At 37.4% G+C, this 13,278-nt stretch overlaps 1 protein-coding gene across 1 annotated transcript; it reads left to right on the top strand.

The window, feature by feature from the left end:
• The first annotated feature begins 4,130 nt into the window (after positions 1-4,130).
• Positions 4,131-12,831, top strand: FGF20 (fibroblast growth factor 20). Its single transcript, XM_004428793.3, has 3 exons — positions 4,131-4,416; positions 10,123-10,226; positions 12,266-12,831. Exons 1-3 carry the CDS (start codon positions 4,131-4,133, stop codon positions 12,509-12,511), a joined length of 636 nt encoding a protein of 211 aa, XP_004428850.1. The 3' UTR covers positions 12,512-12,831.
• Positions 12,832-13,278: the final 447 nt, after the last annotated feature.

Below are 13,278 nucleotides of genomic sequence, written 5' to 3' on the forward strand. Positions count from 1 at the left end.
ACAATCTTTATAACTGAAATTCAGTATTTGTTTATGTATTTTTTTTTGTCTTTAGACTTTGATTATATGGTCAAAGAACTGTATTTGAAAGTTACTCAGGTTTTTTTTTAATGTTATTATTATTCCCTTTTGTGTGGTTATGTTATCCACTTGAATTCAGTTAGGTTAATTTGTTCCTGGGTCTATTCCATTTCCTCCCTCGTTCTTGTTTATTTTATTTTACTTTTTAAAAAATCTAAAACATTAACATTTGTCCAAAAGTCAAAACTCTATAAAAAGTTGTTCTCAAAGAAATGTCACTCTCTCATCTCTTCTATTCCATTCACATCCATCCTAGGCAGTCAATTTATCAGGTAATCAATTTCATTAGTTTCTGGCTGATCCATCCTATACTTATTTTTGATAAAAATAAGCATATACATTAGAAGTTTCTTATTTTCATTCTTTCTTACAGAAAAGGTAGCACATTATATATAAAGTGTCTTAAAGCTTTGCTCTTTTCATTTAATAATGTATCTTGGGAATATGCCATATTAGTTCATAGAGATCTTTCTCATTCTTTTTATTCCAGCTGCATAATGCTCCACTGTGTGAATGTACCATAATTTATCAATCAGTTTCCTATGTGTGGAAATTTGTGTTGTTGCCAATATTTTGTAATTACAAGTAATAAATAATGTTGGGCAAACGCACTTTTATTTTATTGGAGGTGTAAGCCATGACTTTTAAATTAGCTCCTTTTCTTTTTCTTTTTCTCAAGTTAAACATATATAAAATTATCAAAAGGTATTAACTCTTTTTTCATGTGTAAAAACAAAGATTCATGACAATGTGCTTTCTGAAAAGCCATATAGAAATTATATGGTCTGGAAAACTGTAACTACATTTTGTGGAAGTAGAAATTGTACCACATATTTGTATAACAGCAAGGCAAGTGTGGTCTCTAGGAAGTATAGGTAAAGTTGATTAGATTGCAGTGTATACTTAAAAGTTGAATAATGCACTCTTGTAAAACACTCTTCAAAATTATTTAACTTCCCATGATATCATCACAGCATGTGCAAAAAAAATCTTTAGTGTTATCTTTTCCTGTCACATGACTAGTGCAAACAAAAGAAATCCTTATCTTTTTGTTTCTATTCTTGCCCTTTATAAAATGGCATGAAGCACCATTCAAAACTTACACATTAAAGGTTTGGTTTGGGGAAAAAAGATTTATTTTGTATTTCAAACAAATTATATTTGTTAAACTGAAGCTGTCTAACATCTTATATGCATAGAAAACTTTATAATTTTAAAACCACTTTCCTAAATATTTTCACATTTAAGTCTCATAGCAACTCTAGGCATAGTGAACTAGGCAGGAGTTATATTGTGCTTATTTTACAAAAGAGGGAACAGAGGCATTTAGAGAGTTTAAGAAAATTGCCCTGGGATGTAGGACTCTGGACTAAATCCTGAGCTGGAATCCAGGACAATTATTTTTCTTTACAAAGTGGGATGTGCCCATCTCATAGGCTTATTGTGGTGATCAAATAAGATAATGTACTTGAAAATGCTAAAGTTGTACAAAGAAAAGATAGTTCTATTATTATTAAAGTATTTGGGCTTTGGTGACTATGCATAAAATTTCTCCATATTTTAGTACTATTTATATAAGTAGTAAAAGAGATTTGAAGAGTCTAAGAGCTACGGATCACACAGCAGGACTTAGAGTGTTCATGTGGTGAAATATTTTATAGACTGAACTAGTACCTCAAGGAGCAGGTGACGATGCTATATATCCATTGTGGAATAATTAACAGCATTATATTTTGCACAGAACTTAGACCTTGAAACAAACCTCATTAAAAGGTACTTGATCTTAGTTTTAAACCTTTAAGTATCTCTTCTTTAAAAAGTGATCAATGTAGGCACTGGCTACTTTGGTTATCCCGCTATGAGATTCACACAACTTTGATCTAACTTTCTTTGATTTAACACTGCAATTAAGAAGATTTGGTTCAAAGTAAAAGCTCATTGGTTGATGTTTTACACTGATGTGATAATGTTTACACAGATGTGCTTTGAAATCTTGATTATGGTGGATTTGGGGGTCCTACCACAAGACAGACTGTTAATTGAAAGGTGAAATAATATGACATTTACCTGGTGCAACCTTTAAAACAGACTTAGCAATATACATTTCTAAAGTGATTTATCTGTTTATTGTTTTTAGCCAGTGTTTTTGTTTTATTTCATATCTATCATCAGTAAATCACTTGTTTTAAGGACTCTTTTATAACTTGGTTGCACAAGGGTCAGTACTTAGGGCCATAGTGATGAAAAGGTGTAACTTTACCTACTTTAAAGCACCTGCCAATTAATTGGCAGAAGACTCTTCAGAGCAAATAAACTAGAGCAGACCCATCCATTTGCGCTCCCAGATTTAGGCTTTTGCTGAACGGACCATGAAACAAGGCTGAAAAACTCATCTTTAGTGATTCCCTAAAAGTTTTTGCTCAGGGGAAGTGTAAATCTGCCAAATGATACTCAACTTTTCTGCCACTGAAAAATTTTAACAGAAAGATCACAAATTTAACTAGTAGTACAAAACCAAAGTTTTAAGATTTAAATGGACATGAATCCAATGCCTTCGCTTCAGTGACTTTTTACTTTACAAATATGCACAGGCACGCTTCCATGTTTACCAGTAACTTTTCATATTTCAAAACACATCAAGAATCAACACTGTTTTCTGTTTAGTTGTTTTTGTAACTGAAACGTAAACAAAAAATCGAGCCTTAAAGAAAACGCAACTGAGAAGAAAGGCGAAGTGCCCTTAGATTGGATAAGGGCCCCAGAGGCCACTCATTGTTTATGACACTATTACAGATATTATTTTCTATTCATAGCAAATATAAGAATGTAAACCATCTCTTTTCAGCCTATTTGGATTTACTCTTAATCCTAGATTCATGATTATATTATGTTATTATATCATGTTGATTAAAAGTCCATGACCTTAGCACAGAATTTAAAACTTCTATAAAGGGAGAAGGGAATCTTGGTTACATCATGTGCTATCTGAGTAAAAATAAACATTAAAGAGAACCTGGGAAGGGGGGTGTGTATGTTCCTAACCTAACCTTGATTATGTAAAGAAAATCCCCCATCTAAATGATAAAAGAAAAGAGTAATGCTTGTACATTTTATTAGTGTTTTAAAATTAGTGAGCTAAACTGTCAAAGCTTTGATTTTCCTTTCATATGTGTCTGGGCAGGTCTAAGCCTCAGGTAACGCCCTTTTTCCTTCTCCCTCTCTTACTTTTCTTTGCACCTGTCCACTGCAGGCTCCCAGCAGCTCCCAAAGAGTCCAATTCTCCTCCTCTTCTCTCCTTTTCCTCCTCCTCCCCTCCCCCTCTCCCCGTCTCCCCTCCCTCCCCTTACCCTTTCTTCTATATACCTGCCAAGCTGGGCTCCTCTTAGCAGCGATCTATCACTGCAAAGGAGCTCACATCAAAGGCGGTTGTACAGCAGCAGCCGAACAGCATCACGGTTGTGCCAAAGACAAACCCGAAGAGGGGCCTTGACTGCGTCTCCCCGAAGTTGCTGGCTAGCTTTGGCCAAGTGTGGGAATGATTTTTGCGACTGCATGGATAGAGAACCGTCAATGGCCCCTTTTGGTCACTTCCGAAGAGCAAAAACGTGTTGAGAGGAGGCCGGTTTAAGATTTCAAACAGAACCTCCCCAGCGAGCATGAAAGGACTTGATTAGCATATGTCAAGAGGACCCGCATATATACTCGGTGTGTATGTACACAGGACTCTGATCTGATCAGTTTGCGGAGTTGGAGCCCCGGCCCCCAGCCCCAGCCCCTGCCCCAGTATTGGCAGCGGCAGCTATAGATGTTTCTGCAAAGCCAGCAGCCGGCTCCCACCTACCCAAGGAGAGAAGATCACTCCAAGACAGTGAAAGCTTCCCTGCTGTCTCAGTGCAAAGTCCATTCAGCGACCTCACAGGAGTAACGGGGCCTTAACTTTTTGCGTTTCTTTTGCTATAATTTTCTCCATTCACCTCCCCATCTCCGCTACAATTTTTACTGGGGGTCTTTTGTTTTCCGGATCCTCCGTCTCTCCCTCTGGCCCCTCCATGGCTCCCTTAGCCGAAGTCGGGGGCTTCCTGGGCGGCCTGGAGGGCTTGGGCCAGCAGGTGGGCTCGCACTTCCTGCTGCCTCCTGCCGGGGAGCGGCCGCCTCTGCTGGGCGAGCGCCGGGGCGCGGCGGAGCGGGGCGCCCGCGGCGGGCCCGTGGCTGCGGAGCTGGCGCACCTGCACGGCATCCTGCGCCGCCGGCAGCTCTACTGCCGCACCGGCTTCCACCTGCAGATCCTGCCCGACGGCAGCGTGCAGGGCACCCGGCAGGACCACAGCCTCTTTGGTACGTACTGGCATCCCAGCACCCCCCGCACCCCCTGCTCCTCTTCACCTGGTGCCCCTCCTTCCCCGCCTGCGCCTCCGGGAGGGCTGCGCGGAGCCCGAAGCCCCCGCGATCCATCCTGTGCGAGGTTCGGGCTGGGGCTGAAGGGCGGGCCAGCGCAGGAACGGGGGGACTTTTCCTGCCCGCTTGCAGCCGCAATCTCGAGCAGGCCTGCTGCTCCAGATGCTGGGGGCGGGAGGAGAAAGGGTGGGGGATCCGCACGCGCCTTGCTGCCCTGCCCTTCCTGCTGCCTGGGACACCAACACCTGGAATCGGAATCACAGCTGTGTCGCAGGCAGATTTTTAAATCTCTATATTATTTTCTCCTTTCTCTCACATTTCCCCCAGTACCGTCCACTTAACAAAAATTAATAGCAGGAAGCATTCTGCTTCTTTAAACATGCCCCGCGGTGATGCAGTTGATTATGCGTTCATGGCTACTGCTCAGAGGGTCGCTCTTGTACAGGATGCGAGCATTTACGCGTCCACCTAGAGAACCGTAAATGTTCACCCGAAGAGGTAACAGATTAACTTTCCATGGGCACCGTCGCTACTGTCAGACTCACCTGGCTGCATTTTACTGCGCTCTTAAAGTTCTATTTGAGTGAGCAAAGAAAAAAAAAAAGCCTACCTGGCTACTGAGCATGCCCAGTCCTTCAGCCGAGCTCCTCTTTAGAAATCCCGAAAAGAAACCCGAAAGCAAAGATCTGAGTATTGACCATGCGTAAGAGGAAATGGGGAAGCGAAAGAAGATATGGGTGGGAACACACAGGGCCACGTTTCAGAATACCGCCAGCAGTGCCTGCGAGCAGGAGTTAAAAGAAAGAAACAAGCAAATGATTGTTAAGGCAAATTGTTAAGACACTAGATTGGGAAATCATAAGGTCTCTACTGTTAATTACTCGCTAACTAGCTGTGTGACTAGCAATGCCCTCACCAGTCTGAGTCTTAGTTTTCTTGTCTGTACAATGATGGAGTTAAATTGTGGTACCTTTAAGATGCTTTCCGTTTCTAACATCCCAGCATAATTCCTCCACTGCGGAAGTTTTCATTATATTAGAGTTAAAGGGATAGAGCACTCTCAAAGAATTTTGATCATTAAACTTGGGACATGATTGCAGAGATTCATAGTATTTTTTTAAAGGTGCCATTTACTTGTCAGCAGCCATGTGAAACTGCCCAACAGTGTCAGCTTCCTTTCCCTTCCTTACCCTTGTGGGATTCTTCGAGAATCTCATCTCTGAGTCGCCCTCTCTTATCTTGTCCTCATCCCCTTGTTCTTATATCTCATTCCATTTTTGACTTGTTGCACTCGTTAAAACTTGGGAGAAGTGTAAATCTCGGTTGGAGGGGCATTTGTAGCTCTAGATGTAGAAATGAGCATGTGGTGGTAATTTGGTAGCACTTAAAGGCTTAGAAAATTAACTTTTTAAAACCCATATGTTTGCAGCTTCCACTGATCTCTTCCAAATTCCCATTGACTATGAGTCAAGAGTGTCATGACCTAGTGGCCAACCTTGGGGTCACTTTTGGAAAGTGGTTTCTAAATTGAGGAGGCTGAGATTCTGATTCTAAAGAACTTGGCTGACACCAGGCGGCTCAGTTCTCTTGCCTTGAAGAATTCCTGCACTCCATCCATTACAGAAAAATCCTCCAGCTACCAGAAAGATTTAGACATGGACACAAATGTGATAAGGCCTATAAGTAGAACAGGTAGAAGTTAATCTTGGGTAATATTCAGACTTCCTTCCTGCAGTACATAGTGTAGCCTTGGAAATTCTGCTTTTGAGACACTTGTAATTCAACTATAATCTCCCCAATGACAAGAGTTGCTTCTTCCACTTTGTGTCTCTTGATAAGACTGACGCTATGGGAAGAGATTAGTAAATATTTGTAGACTTGATAACGTTCATTAAACTCGTATTTAAATCCATTCCTTACGAAATGAAGCTCTTGGGGCCGGCGCCGTGTCTTAGCGGTTAAGTGCGCGCGCTCTGCTACTGGCGGCCCGGGGTTCGGATCCTGGGTGCACACCGACGCACCGCTTCTCTGGCCATGCTGAGGCTGCGTCCCACATACAGCAACTAGAAGGATGTGCAACTATGACATACAACTATCTACTGGGGCTTTGGGGAGAAAAAGGGAAAAAAAGGAGGAGGATTGGCAATAGATGTTAGCTCAGAGTGGGTCTTCCTCAGCAAAAAGAGGCGGATGGACATGGATGTTAGCTCAGGGCTGATCTTCCTCACAATAAGAAGAAAAAAAAAATGAAGGTTGCATATCAGAATTATCATCTTAATAGGACATTTTTTTTTGCTAAAATTTTGTGTAATTATTTAGTAATTGCAAAAATATGACTGACTTATTTTGTGCTGATTTGTCACTCTCTGATGGGAGGCTACGTATCAGAACAAAATATTTACTGACACATGAAGGGAAGATAACAGATTAGTTTGGTAGCTAAAGGAGTGAAAGCCTCTATGATGCATGACAGTGCATCCTAGTGGCCTCTGATTGCTAAGACGTCATAATTTACTACAAGGGAGTGGAGATGACAAGGAAAGTTTATGTTTAGCATGTATAACATTATATGCTTCTCTCTATATTTGCTTTCTATTTCTAGTATTTCAATTATTAATTATGAAATTATTTTGGTATTTTTCTTTTAAACTCATTTCTGTGTCATCAAAGTAAGAAGTTTGAAAAAGCTTAAGAATGGCTATTTGAGATATTAAAGTAAATTACGTTTCAAATTTATACTGATTTGGCCATGATTAAATAAAAAATTCAGAATCCTGTGTTTTAAAATTTCAAAACCAGGTCAATAGATATAAACAAAAAGTTCCCAGCAGGGTTTAAATAATTGCCTATCTCAGCTAGCTCTAAACTTATAACAGTTTTTCTGCACAGTAGGACGGTAGGGAGATTTTACTTAATACGTAAACATGGAATCATTACTTAAAAAAAAAGTTTAGCCTGAGATCAAACATATTCCTTTAAAGGCTTTTCCTTTATTCTCCCATATTCTCCACAGATTTGTCTGATGTGGTTGCATTGTGGGTTGACTCACCTGTTTATTATGATTTAAAAAAAAAACCTGGCTTTGAAAATGATACCAGAAAGACAAAGTACCTTCAAGTCTTTTTATGGGACACTGGGCATTAGAAAATCTATCTAAAATCTGTGATTACCTCTTAAGGAAAGTTTTTCATGTCTACTCTTTGTTAAGGAATTAGCTTAGTTGCCACCTCCTATTATAAATAAGAAAGACTTGTCAAATCTCATTTAAGAATCAAATGATTACAAATTACTATGTGGTATACTATTTCTTTGAGAGACAACGGATCAGAATTAAAAAGTGTGGCTAAAATCTTTAAGAGGAACACAAAAAAACACATAACCTTTTTCCCATCATCCCCCATGAGCCATTGCAAAATTATTTATGCCTAGTTATGTATGAAGTTTTGGATGTCATTTGAGAAAGTTGAAAATATTGAATATCATCATTCTAAGAAGATATGTAATTTCTTGTTTCTCTACAACTACATATTTTTTTGGACAAGAAAACAGAATTATCTTAAGATGAGGATTAAAGTATAGGTGGTTTACCATTTAGTTTTTCAAGAAAAATCGATACTTGATAAGACCTGTTATATAAATGGTTCATATGGAAATGAAGCTTATATTTTATTGTACTTGAAAACTGGTTCTATTATACATTCTAATCAGCTAATCAGTTCCTGTTCTTTGAAAGACAAGAATATCTTAATGTAAATCAGATACTTAAAGAGAATTAAGTTACATGAGAGCCATAGTACACTTTTCAAATTGAATTTAACATTCAATACAACTTCAAGTAATTATGCATTTGTAAGTATATCCTAGATGAAATTCCATTAATATAGCTTCTTCTACTAATCAAGTTTTGGACCTATATTTTTGTTTGTAACAAGAATCGCTCACTAGTGAGCTTGACAGTAACTTTAGTTTTCATTTACTCCCCATCTCTATATTTGTCATTATAATGGCTATCCAACAGCTGTATCTTGTCTCTGCCTTTGGCTCTCAATTAGGGACACTGACTCTTTCAAGCCACTTATGGACTATTTAGTAGTGTATTGTTGCTGTAAGATCCTTGATAGCTCTAGTGTTATACGTGATCTCCTAATAGTTTGAAAGAGTTCATTTGAGCTCTTAAGAATCTATGTTTAGAGTTTAAGATCTGTGTTTCTGCTGAAGAGTGAATTAGGCTCTGGACAGAATAGAGCCTTCTGTATAAGCACATAGCCAGACTTTGTCCTTTCCCTTGGCCTTGGGGATGTCATGTGTCCAAACAGGAACTTGTACAATAAATCAAGAAATGACTTAAGAGCAAGAATCAGGCTAAATGGCACACATTTATACTGTTTGTAGAGCTTAAGAGCAGGTGAAGGAGTAAAGGCAGAAAGCTATTGAGGAAGGCAGTTCCAAGCATAGAAAGTATGTCTATATTCTTTTTCAGCAGAGTCTAATGGGAAGAACAAGACAAAGACACTAGTCCAAAAGTTAGTGTTTGCGGAGGAAAAAAGTGATGCAGAGGGAATCATTAAGGTTTTTTTTTTTTATGATGGTGTTTTAGTGTATTAAGTGGAGAGTTTTCGATACTAGTTTACCTATTGATAAATGGAAATAATTCTAGAAAGTTATTGGTAGCAAAATTGACTTGCATGCTAAATTCTTAATAGTTGGCCATCACATTTAATGATTTATAAAGTTCTTTTACTTTTTTGAACTATAAAATTTATTTTTAAGAATCATGTAACAAGAAACAGCATATTATATAATATATAAAGTTTTGAAATTACTGTGTGGTCCTCAAGAAACTGTCCTGAAGTAGAAACATTGAATTAGGGTTCAGAAGATGTGAGTTCAAGTATCAGTTCTATTAATTACAAACACCATGTCTCTAGGCAAGTCAATAAACCTCTTTGAGCCTCAGTTTCTATATATGTAAAATGGGGATAATAAGATGTTCCATACCTATCTTAGGGGATTGTTTTTGAAGACTAGATAGAAAATATAAGCAGAAGCCCTTTATAAACCACAAAATAATAAAATACCCATATAAGGTATACTGATTGCTGTGAGTAAAAGATTGACTTGATTGATAGTAAGTAAAAACAAAACAAAACAATTAATAGAACGTGGTTGTAATTAACTAATGGACTCATGGAGAACTAAGAACACCTCTATTATACACGAATTTATGATAATAATAGCTTCTGTTTGTTGAATGCCTAAACGTGTTAGTCCTTACCTCTCTCCTGTAGAGGGGGCATTTCGCCCATTTTGCATATGAGGACACTGAAGTTCAAAGACAAATGACTTGCATATTCAGACTAGCCAGTAAATTACTGAAATGCAATTCAAACCCAGGTTAGTCTGGTTAAAGGTTTTACACCCTTAACGTTGTACCATGATGAGTAATTTTTTCCTTTTTAGTTTTTTTTTTCATCTGTACAATGGGAGGGTCATCCTAATAAGATAATCATATAGCACTTTTCAGTTTGCAAAGGACTTTCACCTAAATCATTATATTTAGCAATATTGGTCTACTGCTATTTGAAAGATATTCATTATGGTATGTTCATTAATAAATACAAATCATTATCTTGTTTATAAATTCAGGTATCCTGGAGTTCATCAGTGTGGCAGTGGGACTGGTCAGTATTCGAGGTGTGGACAGTGGTCTTTACCTTGGAATGAATGACAAAGGAGAACTCTATGGATCAGTACGTATTTTAAAAAAATTATTATAATTCTTAAAATTATGACTATCCATTTTGTAAGTAAAATATCTATCAATAGTGAATGTCATAAGAAACATATAAAATATACTTAGGTAAAAATTAAAAATCTATATCCTGATAAATTTCTATATGTCTGGGCAATAGGAAAGTAACTCAGTTTCATTTTTTAAACCCCAAACTGTTTTGCTTTCAGCTCCCTAGTTCTTCTTGCCCATTATCCTGGGTCTTTCTACTTTCCTCCATATGTTGATCATTCTCACCAGAGAAAGAGAAAAATGAGAGCATTTTCTTCTTATCATGTTAGATTCTTTTCACCTTTCCATTCATTTAATATAAATTTTCTCTACCCATTATTATCTGCCATCACTAAGTATATGTTACTTACTTGCTGATCTTCGTATATAAGAAATGAGTGGGGACGGCCCTGTGGCGTAGCGGTTAAGTGCGCGCGCTCCATTGCTGGCGGCCCGGGGTTCGGATCCCGGGCGCGCACCGATGCACCGCTTCTCTGGCCATGCTGAGGCCGCGTCCCATATACAGCAACTAGAAGGATGTGCAGCTATGACATACAACTATCTACTGTGGCTTTGGGGGAAAAAGTAAATAAATAAATAAAATTATAAAAAAAAAAGAAATGAGTGAATGAAATCTTAGGATATTTAAGCAACAACAGAAAATGACAACAACAATAATTTGACCATATCTGCAGTCTTGATAATCACAATAGCCATGAGCCCACTCAGAGTTGCATTAGGCAATTTTTAACTTGCCACTGAGGATAAGTGCACATTCGTGGGTCTACTATAAATGTTTTAAATATGGAGCTTAAAGTAAACTTTTCAGGTTAACATTTCATCAGTATAGGTTTTTAAAATTTTTTTACAACAAACCAGCAGCAACAATATGAAAATTAGAGTAACATGATAATATAAAACTCCGTCTGTAGTACGGTATAGATTTTTCTCTTTCACTGGTAACATTTTTATTTGTTCACAGTTGCTTACATAATTTTAAGAAAATTGGTAAAGTGTAAATATGTGCCACTCTTCCACACATCCTATCATATGAAATCCCTTTTTAAAGTCAAAGTCTCTATTTCCAAAGAGAATTTACTTTTTATGATTTAGCAAATGGCACTGCCTGGTACCTTCTTTTCCTTAAAATCTCAATTGAGACCACAATATACAGTTAGATTCTCAATATGGAATGAGAAAAATTGGTTATAATATTTCAGTAAGTGGTATTCCACTTAATGTCCTTTGTAAACACAAAATTTGCCCTGTCTTGGTTTTCTGTCAGCTCAGAAGAAAGAGAAATAATGCACTGTGTAATAATCATAAGAGTAGAATTACAATTAAAAGAGAAAAACATGCGCGTAACCCTCCTTCTTCATGTATGTGTTGGATTAAAAAAGTAGCTGTGGCCTATCTCTTAGAATAATATACAGTCCATCTTGAAAAGACAAGAAATTGTTGGGCTTTTACTACATTTACCTAATATGAACATCCAGGTAAAAGTTAACCATGGGGAATATATCATCAATTAATAAAGTCATGAAGGGAAGAAATATGATTTGGAGTGATGATGTTGAATGAGGAATATAGATGTTAGCAAGATCTTGAACTGTTTCAAGATGATAGTAGAGATTTGCTATGTAGAACTTGGGCATCTAATGATGGAACAAGATAAACTACAGGCCTGTTTGATGGTGATGGTGGTAGGAAGGAGATAAAAATGGAGCATGGGAAAGTTCAGAATATTTATTAAGTTTTGAAAATAAAATTGAGAATTGACATTTAACTTAAATTTCTTTGAGGTAAACTGCTGAATGAAGTCACCTGGGAGAAAGAATTCCAGGTAACAGAAGAACTAAAACAAACAAAAAAGAAAACCAATTTAATTTTTCTCCTGTGACAAGGATATAGTTATAAGCAAAGAAATAAAAATATGGAGTTGAGACTTTTCTAAGGAAATTCTCTCAAAGGTATTTTTTTAAATGGTAGTTACTTTCTCTCTTTTAGGAGAAACTGACTTCTGAATGCATCTTTCGGGAGCAATTTGAAGAGAATTGGTATAATACCTATTCATCCAACATATATAAACATGGAGACACTGGCCGCAGGTATTTTGTGGCACTCAACAAAGACGGAACTCCAAGAGATGGTGCCAGGTCCAAAAGACATCAGAAATTTACACATTTCCTACCTAGACCAGTGGATCCAGAAAGAGTTCCTGAATTGTACAAGGACATACTGATGTACAGTTGAAGTGTGATAGTGTCTTTGCTGAAGAACCAAACTACAACTATTCTCTCTTATTAGAGTTCCCATCATAAAATAATAACCCAAGAAGACATTCGGAATGTTATGGAGTCTACTTTCCACTGGGAGACTGACTTTGGAAAGAATATTGAGAACAAACAAACAAAAATATTTTGACTTGAAGTAGATCAAGATCTCTCTTTATAAGTGGACTAAGTTCCCTTAGGAACACCAGCTCAGTCCTTACTAGTAGATTGAAGCTGAAAAATCTGTTAAGCTGTGGATAATGGGAACCCCACCTAGTTTGCTGCTGGTGCCTCACCTCTCTGGATTATGTTTACTTTAAAAGTTACATTAAAAATAGATACTTCATGTTGAAGAAATGGATTGACGTAGTTGGCCAAGATTATTGCTATATAAATTCTGAGGACTTGGTAGGATTTTGCAAGTTATGGCATTATATGTAAAAGAACCTGGGTGAAATGTGGACTATGAATCATGCCACAGCAAGACAGAACATTTTTTTAAAGGATGGACCTATTTATACATTTTCAGTTTGCAAATATTTATTATATATATTTATTTATTAAAGAGTTTATTTTTTACTGGTATATGAAGATAATACAAAGAGAAAAAACACAAAAATTCCTTTATTGTGCCATTTCTTTGTTGTGGTGTCTTGGGCTGTAAAGAAGACATCATTATTGCAACACATTTAGTGTAGAATAAGAGCTTGAATTTCTTTTTAAAAATAAAGTATAGCATAGATTATA

Source organism: Ceratotherium simum, chromosome 28, assembly GCF_057802395.1.
Source record: "Ceratotherium simum simum isolate JZ-2026a chromosome 28, ASM5780239v1, whole genome shotgun sequence".
Lineage (NCBI taxonomy): Eukaryota > Metazoa > Chordata > Mammalia > Perissodactyla > Rhinocerotidae > Ceratotherium > Ceratotherium simum.

What these genes read in the sequence shown, in the direction of transcription:
- FGF20 (XM_004428793.3), top strand. Translation starts at nt 4,131, where the DNA reads ATGGCTCCCTTAGCCGAAGTCGGGGGCTTCCTGGGCGGCCTGGAGGGC. An exon ending in GCAGGACCACAGCCTCTTTG is followed by an intron (nt 4,417 to 10,122) that starts GTACGTACTGGC and finishes TTATAAATTCAG; the next exon opens with GTATCCTGGAGTTCATCAGT. An exon ending in AAGGAGAACTCTATGGATCA is followed by an intron (nt 10,227 to 12,265) that starts GTACGTATTTTA and finishes TCTCTCTTTTAG; the next exon opens with GAGAAACTGACTTCTGAATG.